This window comes from Cygnus olor, chromosome 1, assembly GCF_009769625.2.
Source record: "Cygnus olor isolate bCygOlo1 chromosome 1, bCygOlo1.pri.v2, whole genome shotgun sequence".
Taxonomy (NCBI): Eukaryota; Metazoa; Chordata; class Aves; order Anseriformes; family Anatidae; genus Cygnus; species Cygnus olor.
In genome coordinates, this window is record NC_049169.1 from 6,476,532 (window position 1) to 6,490,325 (window position 13,794).

Here is a 13,794-nt window from a genome sequence, read left to right on the forward strand (position 1 = left end):
AGGGAAGAGTTGGTGGTTTTCTGTGTGTGTTTTTTTTTTCCTGATTTTTGGGTTGTTTTTTTTGGAAGGAGAAAAAGGATGCAGAGCAACAGCGCTGCCATTTTCCCTCTCACACAGAGGAGTACAACACCTGAAACCAACAGCGCATCACACACCGGAGAGCCCTGGAAGCACCCCCAAAAAATGCCCAGCATTTGAAAAGCTCTTTCTAAATGATGAATTGTTTTGCTAACCCAAACAACGATGGCTTCAAATGAAATAGAAAATATTTATCTATGAAAGATCACAGCATCTTCATGTTACCAAAGTCCTTTTGTTAGTACAAACAGTATTTCCTTTCTATCAAAAAAAGGTCTTGGATTGAGGCTACTCCTCAACATTCCACTTGAGACCTGTGAACTGTACTATAGATATTTCCTTCAGAACACTGCTTTTTCCAACCCAAAACTGAGATTTAACAAGAGAGCTATACTTCCATTTTAGTTGTGACATGAATCCATGAATCAAAATTATTAAACTTAAAATTTTAGAGGATATATTTCTTAAAAAAAACAAGCCTGAAACTTAGCCTTAACCTCTGGGAAATACCAAATACCACTGACAAAAGGGACATAAAAATGGCATGGAAAAGAATGCCTTTTAGTCAAAATATTTTGGGGAACATCTAACACATCAGGTAGACTAGCAGACAGAGTGAAATTTGCCTATTCATATGCTCAGGTCCCCCCCTCCTAGTGCTTACATATTAATTTTGCCTGGTACATTGGATGAGACTTTTATTTTTAAAAATAAATGTAAGAAAAATAAGGGGAAAAAACACATTCCTCCCTTGAATTTCCAGGGAATAAAAATATTTGCCAGTCAATAAAAGCAACAAATTTTGTGCAGCCTGATTAATCTATAGGTTACGGGCCTCTATCACTTGCTTCCAAAGAAATTACGGAGAGAAAGATGCCATTTTAAGCACCTCATGTTCAGCTGTAACTGGTGGCTGCGTTAGTGCAAGGAGATAATGATATCACAGGTATCTCAGATAAGATATCTGATATCACAGATATCTCTAAGATAAGAATGCTGAGGAAAAAACATTTGATTTTGATATTCTTAAATAGAAATCTATTTTACAATGAAGAATCAAAACAAAGAAATAGAGATTTCTTTTTCTAACATCCCATTTATATTTCATTAAAACATGCATTAGACTACTGTCACAGAGTGGAGATCCTCTGCTGATGTGCAGTAGGGATGGAGCATCTACATTTCAATAATGTAACTTCTGAAAGCAAAACGATGCCCCATGAAGAATGAGAAAGGGTTATGGTTAAAAAAACACAGTAGGAAGGGAAGGAGAAACACCCACTACTGCACACAACTTTATCTCCCCAGGGACAACTGGTTTCAGCTTCCTGCATCATGATCATACCTCCTTTAAAAGCTACACAACCCCCAAAGCCGACAAAACACTGTGAAGGCAAAATTTAATCCTATACAAGTCTGAAGTAACTCTTGTAAATTTATTGCTTAAGCTGCAAATTCATCAAAAAGCATACACTTGAGCCACTTCCAAGTGGCAGCAGAAAACACCTGCAATCCAGCGGAGATACCGCAGTAATATTTGGCAAACAGGAATATAGGAGGACTCTACAAGCTGAATATCAATGAGCTTCTCCATATGGACAGAGTCTGTTCACAAGGGCTGCAGTTAGTGAGCCCGTGCTCGTTTTAAAATGAAGCCCACGTGCGTGCAGGGAGGCCTCATAGCTGACAGGCTGCAAGATTTATATTGCGCTCATCTCTGCGGCCTGCGGTGAGGAGTTAAGTGACCGTGACTAACAACTGTGCCATCTGATACGGGCGTTGCTCTTCTGGAAAGGACTGCATGCAATCAAGTATGCGATTGTACTTACACGGCTCTCTTCTGTTTGTTTGAGTTTGTTGCCATACAATAATGCTACAGGAGATAACAGCAGCAAAGAGAAACTTGCATCACCTGGGACTTGACGCAGGAGGGGGCAGCATTTGTTCCTCAAGGAACTGGTCCCACCAAGGACTTCCTTCCTCCAGGTACTGCTAGAAACTGTTTTGTTAGCTGCTTTATTAGCAGAGAGCAGCAGTCTTGGGCATCTGTGTACTTATTTTCTCATTTCCACCAAGAATTTAATTAACTGACATTAATTAAGTTTTCTGTTTGATCTGGAAATTCAGCTCAAATTAACATTTTTATGGATAGTTTAATACTAACGCTTGCAGATAATTCCTGTTAGAAGAAGCTGCTTGTACATGCAATGAGAGGGACAAAACAAAGGAAGCTATTCCACTTGGAAACAAATATTTTTATTTGTTGTTAGATACAGCTTTAAAAAAGCTGGATATGTTATCTGAGTTGAGAAGTCTGGATGTTTTGCTTATAAGCTATACCTAAAGATCCAGAAGCTCAAGAGGACACAAAAATACCTCAGAGAAGCCAGATAAAATGTCCAGGAAATCTGTGAACTGTGGATATACACCAAAACATTATCTGAGCTACCAGACTGCCATCATTATCTGTTACAGAAAATGTCCAGCTGAGACCCTGTCACTTTGAAATATTCACCACATTTAAAGTTATTAAACAGGCAAACTGGTTAGCATCCATCTCCGCGCTACTGCTTATCCCTATCCATTACAATTTAACAAACGGAACTGTCACCTTCTTAAGCTCTAAATGTATTAAATAAGTTCTGTGCAAGTTTTACAATCAATGAACATGAAAGCTAATATCTATATTTAACATTAAATTCCAAGTTTCATAAGTACGAGGATAAAATATTGGAAACTGGACAATTTAAGGCAAAAAAAATAGGTCATTCCCCATTGCTTTAAGGGTGCACATCTTCAGAGCACAAGTTTATGAAAAAAATATCCTTTTCAGCGTCAAATAAAGTTGACATTATACTTTAAGAGCCCAGAAGAAGAAAAAAGCTGTACACATTTTAAAATAACATATGCACGATTGCCATGATCTTACTAAAATCAAGGTCAGAAAAATCCTGAAAAATCCCCTGAAAATACAAGCTGGAATGAGGTTTGTTTTTCTAGATCCTCCATACAGAATAAATATCAGACCCAGGTTTCACAGCCCTTTCTCAAAAGTCCCCACAAATAGGATGTATGCACTTAGTTGTGAAATTCACATCACAGTAAATATAGAAGAGCTGCTACAGAAGGAAGGGTACACAAAAAGCCTTCCCCCGTGCTCGGGTCCAGGCTGAGCCCTTGTCTCTGCTCCGAACTTACTGGACAAACGCCTCAGGCAAACAGAGCTGCAGTCTCGCTTGCAGTATCACTAAAACAGAAAACCAAAAACATTCATCCCACCAGCTCAGGCTCAAAACTATGTAACCCGTTAACCCTCCGCAATGTTAAGCAAACGCTTGGGTACACCACTACCTCCCCACACACAGCTGTCCTCTTCTTTCGAGAAACCCAAGAAAGCCACCTTGTTTTCAGCTGGTCTCACTCCCAGCTGCTGCGTTTCCTCTGCTAGGGTAAAATCAGGCAGGGGAGTTTCCTCAAGCACTGCTGCTCCAGGTCAGCAGCCGCCCCGTGCTTTACGCCACCCAAGCCCAGATGGACTTAGCAGCACACATCGGCATACTTCAGCTGGAAAAGATGAAACTGGTTCTCAGTACCAGAATATTTCCAAGGGATTTAATAGGAGGCTTTGTTTCCCTTCCCTGCAACTCAGGCACAGCAGCTAGGACCAAACCAATGGGTATCAACTGTAAAAAGCTCTGAAGGCCACAGAGGCATCCCACTGCCTGCATGATTTAAAACCACAAGACAGCCTATTACCAGAAGAAGATAAACAGCAACTTACAACAATATATAGTCGTGCAGCCTTAAAGCTTACACGTTGCTTGCTTCTACTTTTTACTATTTTGTGTCAATAAAAGCTTTAACCAAAACTATACTTACATTTGAGATTGACTTTAGCTGAAGAAAATAAGCTTGTTTAGATTTGCAATATAAATCAAGACAGTCCAGGGCTTGCAGCTCACCGTTGCTTTACATTTGACTACCCCAGACACACTGCAGAACAACAGATTGGGGAAAAAAATATCACAGCAATCAGTAATTACAGCAAGTGAACCAAAAATCAAACTCTGACTATAGTTACAGGCAGACAACCTAGATTCGGTTTTTATCACTGCTGAAAGTTGCTCCAAGATGAAGTGGTCAGTGCAACCAGAGAAGCGCAGCGCACGCCAAAAGAAGGCTGGAATCAAACAAGAAAGATTATAGCACTGCCTGTCAGGGAAATAGCAGAGGTTTTGTTGATGTTGTGTTTTGGTGGGTTTTTTTGTCGGTTTTGGTTGGTTGGTTTTATCCCTGTCCACCCCTGCAGCTATGGTAAGACTATTTTACTTCATGGGCATCAAAACTTGTGTGACTTCACCACCCTCAAACAGCCTTCACACATCTTCGGGGGAGCAAAGGAAGAAAAGGGGACGCAGCCATGCAGGCTGCGCAAACAGCAGTTTTAACTAGCAGCTGAAGCCATGAACAATTATTGGTAATATGCCTGGTTCTAAAGCTTTCTAATGACAATGTCAAACATCTTGCCAGAAGCACTAAACTACAATTACTAACAGAGCTTTTTTTTTTTTTAAACTCCCTTCTTTTTTTAACGTCCTATTTTATCTACAGGTTTACAATTGTGAACTCTCAGCCACCTACAGGCAAGCTCAAAAGAAACGATACTTTTTTTTCTTTTTTAAAAAGGAAAAAAAAAAAGCACTGCAGCAAGTCAGATCAGTTTCTTGATGCCAACACAGCTGTGCTGATTTATACCAAACTGAATTTCTGTCCCATCTGGCAGAAACAACATCGTGAACCTGTTGTGTTTTTCTCATTGCGTTGCTGCACTGTTCTTTACTCAACAGGAGTATTATGTTAAGCTCTTATATTTCCTATATTGCTACAAAAAGAGAGGTAAGGTTGTATTTTTCAGGAGTATTTGTAGTTTGTCAGTTGACTATTCATGGATTTAGGGACCTGCTCCCTCGTCCCATCCTCCCCCCCCACCCCCACCCCCCAAAAAAAACCCACTACAAATTGGAATAACGGATCACAGCACAAAACTGAGGAGCTGTTTCCTTTACTGCACTTCCCTTCTTGTAAACCAGCTCATTTCAGTTAACTAACATTACTGCATAAAGGAACAAAAGTACCTCATTCTTCTATAGTTCCTCTACAGCTAAACCAAATTCAAGCTATCTGAATTAATTTTGATAAGTCGTAGATCAGTTCCCAAGACACAACATCTAAGTACTTTGTTAAACGGTGCTACCTACCTACCAGTCAGAGCCCAAATCAGCAGACAGCAAAGTCAGCCATTAACAGCTACATATGGCTAAGCAGCACCGCAACCTTTCTTAATCGCTGCATCTGGCACTACACAAATGAGGGAAAATATTTTTAAGTTGTTCAACAATCCAACTGTATTACTACTTGTGTATGCATCAGCTTGAGGCAGAACAACTCGGACTTTTGGGCTCACCCAGCTCTTTGCACTGGCTCAGCCAGCAGTACCAGGAAGGAAGCCCAGCCCCATATTTGAATACTGCATTCAGCTTTGGGCCCCTCACTACCAGAAGGACATCGAGGCCCTGGAGTGTGCCCAGAGCAGGGCTACGAAGCTGGTGAAGGGCCTGGAGCACAAGTCCTGTGAGGAGCGGCTGAGGGAACTGGGGTTGTTTGGTCTGGAGAAGAGGAGGCTCAGGGCAGATCTTATTGCTCTCTGCAACTATCTGAAAGGAAGGTGTGGGGAGCTGGGGGTCGGCCTCTTCTCACAGGTAACCAGTGATAGGACTAGAGGGAATGGCCTCAAGTTGTGCCAGGGGAGGTTCAGGTTGGAAGTGAGGAGACATTTCTTCTCAGAAAGAGCAGTCAGGCATTGGGACGGGTTGCCCAGGGAGGTGGTGGAGTCACCGTCCCTGGGGGTGTTCAAGGAAAGGTTGGACGTGGTGCTTAGGGACATGGTTTAGTGGTGACATTGGTGGTAGGGGGATGGGACGGTTGGACCAGGTGATCTTGGAGGGCTTTTCCAACCTTAATGATTCTGTGATTTATTCACACGCCAGGGCTGTGTCCTCCTTGGAGCTGGCACGCATTGTAGTTTGGTAAAAGCAGATCAAGTTTAAAACTACCTCCTCAAGATATAAAATTAGAGTTTAGTTTGAATCAGTGTCCTGCTTTAAAATCACCATGTGACTATACAAGTGCTTGTGAAGCTGTAGAGCGATTTGAATCGGGATGAGGGGACAAAACAAGCAGCTGAAGCAAGGCAGGACTGCATCTTTAAGAAGAGCTCTTATCCTAGAGCTAGTTACCTGTAAAACCACTGCCAAAAGGCCTAACTTTAACAAAAAAAACAATGTCAGTAGAGCCCGTTGAAATACAGCTCAATTTTATCACCCTAATACAACCTTAGCCACGGCAGGTAATTAATTAAAGCTGTATACGTACATATTGATGAGCCACATAATACAATCAATGATCCTGACTGATGTGACCATCATTTCTTCCTTAATGACAAAAAAATTAACTGTCATTGAACAATTGCCAAGATCATTTTTATTCTAGAAAATGAAATAAAGATCAGTACCTTCTCCCCTGCCCATTCCAGCTCTAAAAAAAAAAAAAAAAAAGATTTAAAAAATAGGTGTACAGGTGTAGAAGAAAACCTTTACTTCTATACAGCGTTTCTCAGTTAAAATCCCCAAGCTGGGTAATAACTGTTCTTTCAACAATAAGATACCTAACTGCACAGCTTTAATTCACGTGAACTGCACTACCACTGGCTGTCAGGAGGAACTGCTGGTGTCAGACTGCCTTCGAGCAAGAGGTCAAACTAGATTAAAGGGTAGAGGAGACCACGGTGAGTGGCTGACTTTTCACATCACCTTTTCAAGCACAGCACTGCTAGCTGGGTGAGGGGAGCGGTTGTCCACTCTGCTCTGGTGTGGCCTCACCTCGAGCACTGTGTGTGGTTTTGGGTGCCACAGTATAAAAAGGACATAAAACTATTAGAGGGTGTCCAAAGGAGGGCTACAAAGATGCTTTTCCTCCTCGAGAGGTATTCCTCCTCGATTGGAGGAATAGTTACAGAAGATCCACGCTGAGCTATGATAAACACCAAAAAAAGCACGAGAAGAAAAAAACCACACCAAGCTGAGCACAAATGAAATGCTGGGCAACGATGGTCAAATATTTGCCCCCAAAATTCCTCTAGAGCTGTTTAAGCTTTAGGCTGCATGCTGCATTCAATCAGCTCACGTGCATTCCTGTGGAAGGTGACTCGAAAGCAAACGCTAGCAACTTGCTGCAGGACCTTTAGATGCAAGACGGAGAAAATAAAATAGTCAACCTATTGCATTTCAAAAGAAATACACCAGAAGAAGAACCACAGATTTCTTGCAAAGTCTGGAAGATAAGGTTCTCCCAGTGAACCATCTGCAAGCGAATTCAGGCAGTATCTTCACAAGTGTGAGCTATTACTGGGATATTTCCAGAATGAAAAATTATCTTTGAAACTGAAGATATTTATTAGCTTTGCCTGCAACCTAGATGGCTGAGATACGGTATGTACCCCAAAGAAACATAGGGGATTCCTGAAGGAGCGTTATCGTTGGCTTATAGCCCACATACTGCAGTGGCCAAGCACATGCTCTCTCTTGCGATCTATAAAAACAACCTCAAACTTAAGTTTTCCGTTAGTTATCTTTTACGCTGAAATTTGCACGCCTTTGTTATTTGTTGATTTTGATTTTGTTGTCTTAGCTGCTGAACGTATTTCAATGCAACGTCTCTTTTCTATTCTAACATCAAGGTGATGCTGCCAGTTATGCTCTGCTGTAGCCATCTGTAAAAAGGAGGAGGGGGGAAGAGGTAAACCAAGAATATTTTTTATTTTAAACAATTTTGATTTCTACCAGGATTTCAGTGATAGAAAAAAAAAGGAAAATAAACCATAGATTTATACCCTACATTGATTTCTCCAGGAGAAATAACATTAGAACTATTTGTTTTAATACAGACAGGTTTCAGATCTTGTGAAATATATGGCCTTGAACGAGAACACTTATCAAGAGAATTTCATCCTGACATGATTTTGGACTTTATCCAAAGCCAAGGTTTCAAGGTTATATATATATATATATATAAAACTCTTATGAAATAAAATAGTGACAACCTCTTTATTTATTTATTTACAACTTTATATTCACCTTCAAAGTTACAGAAAGTGGTAAAAAGCTAAAATGTTACTCTTGCTCCAATAAATGGACTAGAGACATTTTTTTTTTTTTTAACTAACCTGATGTTATCTAAATACAATAAGGGTCTGGATTTTCCAATTAAAAACAAGCAAACAAAACACACACGCAAAGCAACAACCGCCACCCCAAAAAAAGCATACACACACAGCTTTCAGGGAAATTGGAAGACTGCTGAACACAATTAAATGGTTTTGGTTTTTAACTTTAAAAAATAAATACAACTCTTGGGATTCAAGCTCTAATCAGTGCATTACAGAAAAAATATGAAAACAGATGTTAGACATTATAAACCAAAACTTACTGGTTAGCTCATTACATCCATCACTAAGCAAGAACCTCACAGGGAAAAATTTGGGGATGTGAGCCTTTTCAACAGGCAAAGAGTAAAGACAGAATCACAACTAAAGGACTTGCAACTGGGAGACGAGTACTCTATTTGCAGAAGTTAGCCTTGTATTTGTAAACCATTTAATCACCCTCTTATGATATAGAAAGTGAAATCTAATTTAACTAGAGGCATGAGTCACAGCCACAATGAAAACAAACTCTGGCCTATAAGAAACAATTAGACTCAGCAGCTTTGGCAAGCTGCTACCCGATTAAATTCGCATCTCAGCCCGTGAAACGTTAAGAATGGGTTCCTTTGAAACAACATTCTGCGAGACTTTCTTCGGCAGGGATTGAATTCTCCTCTCCACAGCAGCTACCACAGGACTTATAATAAGCTTCTGTTGTTAAACCACAAATGCAAAGAAGACATGTTCTTGGCTAATAACCGTGTTTCTAGGTCTCAGCTGAAAATGAGCTTTGGGGAAGTTGAAGGCTGGGGGAATCCTTTCTCCCCGTAACCTTGCAACCTATTTAGGAAAATAATTATAAAGTTAGGACATTCAATTTCAAAGACAGGGTTTTAAACTAGATGCAACACAAGAAATATGCAATTAATACATTATGCTACTTTGAAACATCTCCCCAACGTCAGTTAAGGACCTACTGAGGGAGACACTCTTCCTCCACTCCACACGCCCAGTGCTCCCTGCAAGTATCAGCCCAGGTATTTGCAGTGTCAGTTTCCCGGGTTCCTGATTTTCATGACAAAGGACAGATTTTACAGTAAATTTTATTCACACAACATGAGACCGATGAACTTGAGACTCTACCCAAAAACTTATTTTAACGATACACACTCCTTTTTAAGGCGAAGAAGAGGGCACACCTGAAGAATGCAATTAAAAACATCGAAGGTTTACCAACACTAATTTGAAAGCACATTTGTAAACCCTTCACACATCATCCCTCCTGTCTCAGTGAATTCACCTCACATTCACACTGGGCTTCCTAGCAACTATTCCTTTACAAATACATTTTTCCATTTACTGAAAACAATGCTGAGAATGAGTCATTTCTGTAGGATACAGTCCCTCACATACACCAGATGCCTAATGTTGCATGCTGCGAGGAAAAAAGACGAAGAAACTGATGCCTACTCAGATTGCTGTATTTATTACAGAAGTCTGCCAGCATTTTGCATCGTTTCCTTCAGAACGTTTTTGTTTTTTTTTTTTTTTAATGTTAAGATCTTAACATTGCTCATAAAAAAAACGCTACCAAGTTCTCCAAGAGCTAACATGTAATTAGCTCAGCTGCTAGCACCCTGAGAACACTGCCCAAACAATGGCCAAAAAGGGTCTGAAACAAATGGGGGCGGCTGGTGGGGGGCATGGGGGAGGAATCAAAGCTTTGCAACTCAGATTCTGAGCATCTCCTTATGTTTTTCAAGGCTTGCACTTCCAATTCAGTTGAATCAGTTCCAATAAACAAATTTTTATATTTTTGGTGTTACCTTTTTAAGTTCTTATAGTTCTTCCCTGAAAACCAAGCCTGACTAGCTAGCTACACTCCGAACAGACACGAAGTACTGTCCCCTTCGTTCTTCTCTCTAACAAGTGGAGCGTAAGGAAACAAATCCAAACCTGAAGATGAACGGAGAACTGACACCAAGTAATTCACTGTGATGATATTATACAGCTGCTGGGTGGGATGTTCAGCCAGTCATTACAAAACCTAAGGAATTAATTAAGAAGTTTGGTTTGATGAAATGCACGCCTTTTTTTTTTTCCCCAAAATAGAGATGATAGAAGTGGGTCCCAATTCTACCTCCACTCACATTGTTTTCTTACGGTGGTGTTTTGTTAACTAATTCCTTGGAATTACAGCAGCCTGATATGATTAGATAAGTGCTCTGAATTAAAGATACTTGCCTTTAGTCACAGATTACATGTAATGGCAGAAGAGAACAATGACACAGTAACAGGCACACGCAGACGCTATAGGCTGTATATTATTCATGACCTATTCAGCAGGAAATAAAGTGCTCCCAGAAAATTAATTCTAGTGATAAAGGAGTGCAATTTTTAAGACAGCTTTATGAATTATTTTGTTCCTCTACAAACCATATATTCAGCAATTGCAAATAATTAAGATGTAAAAGTAACAATGAACAGTAGGAGGGGGGAAAAAAGTGTTTAATTAGTCCCTAATTAGATAAGTATGCCAGATAGCACAAAGGATGGAACTAGTTTCAAGGAAGAAAAAAAAAATAGAAACAAACATCCAACACACTGAAGAGAACAAAGAAAAAAGCATTTAACATCAATTAATTTCAAACAATAATTATTTCAAGTAATGTTTTGCACACTTGCAAGAGCCATTTCAGATTTTGAAGTTAGCTGAAGTCTAGAAATAATCTAATTTTGAAACCTAAACAGCAGTGCAGCTGTGTATGTTCAGTCTCTCTCATTTCCATAAGCACTGAAGAAGCCTATTTTTGCTCTTATTCTCATTTAGAATACTCAAGCTTCTAAAAACTATTCTGATGGGATTATATAGAATATAGTAGCTATTTTCACAGCCTGAGCTACCCAGACAAGAAAAACATTTCTTTAGCCCAGAAAAATGAGGAAAAGATCTTCAGAACAACGGTAGCAGTTACAAACGCTGACAAACTCCATCTTCAGCATAATAAACGTCATCGGGATTCTCTTTGGGAAAGCTGCAGTTGCAAAGCGATAATAATTAGGCTTAATATAGTTCAAAGCTAGATTATGGGAGCTGTACATGCCACAGAAAATTAAGTAAACATTTGACTATAACCAAGCTCCAACATATTTCAGATTTATAGGAAATTACTCGGAACACTGAATACAACCCAGCGCTGCTCTTACCTTTCTTAGCAGCATCTGTTCTCCGTCTTGCTGGCGACACCAGATCCTTTACAATCTGTAGCACTTGAATCATTGCTCCTTAGCAGGATCAAAAGAGACTAGATGCCCCTCCGAAATTCCAACAGGTTTCATTACTACGTAGTATTACATGGCTGTCTTCTGAATGCTCAGGCAAAACTGATGCAGGAAGAACTCAGCTACCTTCAGAGCAAGATTTCTGCCTGACGACTCTCCAGGCTGGGGTGATGGATTTAAAGTGACTTCAGCAAAAGGAAATAAAAAAACTGCAAGCAGTCCTAAATGTATTTCTGCAGAACATTTTTAAAATTACTTACTGAAGAGAATGCATACTGATTTCTCTAAATGAAGTTCAAAGGAAACGTTCACACCAGGAAGTAAAGAAAACACTTCTTGAAACGAATGCCAGTTGCAGCAACGTGCTCCCCCAGGCATGCCCACTGAAGAAGTGGGTCTGCATCCTCTTTTTAAGTCTGAATCAATTCATGAAATTTCACATAATGTTTTAAGAGAGCTACTGGTGCAGGGTAGAGACAGCGTCAGACCTACTAACAGAACTCAAATTGAATCTAGCCTGCTAAACTCCAGCAGGCATAAGCAAGCACCTGCTAAAAAGAGTCACTTGGCTCCCCTTCCTCCCCCCAAACACACACCTCTGACACCCTCCTACGTGACTGGAATCCTTGCACACCAGGAAACATGCTGGAAATCCAGGGAGCATTTCAGGAGTTCTCTCTCTCACCACCAGAGGCCCAGAGAACAGTTGCAGCTCAGGTACTATCATTACTTTTGGCAGGTAATTTTAACCAGACAAATTGCAGTATGTACCCCAGAACACTTTTAATGCCGTTTGGAAAACGTACAAAGGCACTTCAGAAATCCTTTCCCCCAAGGATTTTACAGGGCTAAGAAAGAAAAGAATCATGAGAAATCGTGTTTTATACGGGTGCATTAAATAACTGTCAGCCCTGAAGAGCCTCTGTGAATGCTTTTGGAAACTGAATTCCTACACCGCACCGTAAGGCCTCATCTGCACAAAGAGAGCAATTTAGAAGGCCAACTGCATTTTCTGAAAACCATAACATCAGAACAAACACAGGCCACAACCAAGGCACAAGATGTATTCTCTGGCCTTTAGACCTTCTGTTCCCATTGCTTAAGTGTTACGAGTTGGGAGGAGAGGTCATCTCTTTCCACTTCCAGCTGCTGATCACACGCATGTCAGATTTAAGATTTGCTGGCGTATTTACCCACGCGCATGTTGGTCTGTTGAAACACGTACAGAGCAGGCACAACAAACTGTTTCTCTTCTGGTAGGCTCATTTACATTCTGCCCGTTAATCCACCCCTGCCAGAAGTAATAACATCCCCGAGTTCTATCATGTTTGGCTTGGCAAAACAAAGACAACTAAAATCATTATCTCTGACAAGCCATCCAGTTTCTTTTCCCACCCTGCAAATATGTCCACTCAATAGGAAGCTTGGAGACTATTACTGTGCAACTAGAATTTAGCTCTTCCCAAGAGAGGGCTCTTCAAGCTATCTGAAATGAAATGCCTAGCTCTTCATGTAGAGAACAATTTCTAACTCCTATACATAAACTTGAATTCCAGGTTTCAGACAAATTACTTTATACATAGAGAGGGAAGGAAAAAAGAATATAAATAGATGTTTCCAGAAAACAAGTATAAATTCAAAACATATATTTAAAAGATGTAATACACAGGGTTGCCTGATAAAGTTTGCTTGTTAATAATACAGACCTCTACATTTCTGCTGTAAGAACTTTCCCACTGTTATATTTCCATGATGTGTTCGTTCTTAATTTAGTTGGGTTATCGACCAACTTGTCTTCAAGTTAAAGACATAAACTCAAAGGAATATCGTTGCTTACAGCTAAGTTACATTGTAAATGTACTTGGAGAAGCTGACCAAACTTATGGTTTGCATAAGCATATAACTATCTTTACAGCACTATGATTTTTGGGGGTCTTTGATAGACATATATTAAAGACAAAAAAGAAAAAATGAAGGGGAACACTTTACAATAAAATCCTCGGTAATAACTGAATAAATGTTTAACCAACTAACACATGAGCATACCTTACAGATCCTGAAGGTGATTTGTAACTGAACTAGATTAATGTACAGCAAGGTTCTGAGGTGGTGGAGAAGCAAGAGAACGGTGGGCTGACAAAGAGCAACAGTAGAGAAGAGGGAATGTAGCAAGA

General features: G+C 40.1%; 1 protein-coding gene across 8 annotated transcripts in view; it reads right to left on the reverse strand.

The window, feature by feature from the left end:
* USP6NL (USP6 N-terminal like) overlaps window positions 1-13,794 on the reverse strand; it is a 118,863-nt gene that overhangs the window by 80,779 nt on the left and 24,290 nt on the right. The window contains exon 1 of one of the 8 annotated variants that reach the window (XM_040547047.1): window positions 11,546-12,452. The exons of the other annotated variants lie outside the window; for them this stretch is intronic. Coding sequence (XP_040402981.1) covers window positions 11,546-11,618 — 73 coding nt within the window. The 5' untranslated portion in view covers window positions 11,619-12,452. Of the gene's footprint in view, window positions 1-11,545; window positions 12,453-13,794 lie in introns of those variants that run through there. 8 annotated transcript variants of the gene reach the window in all.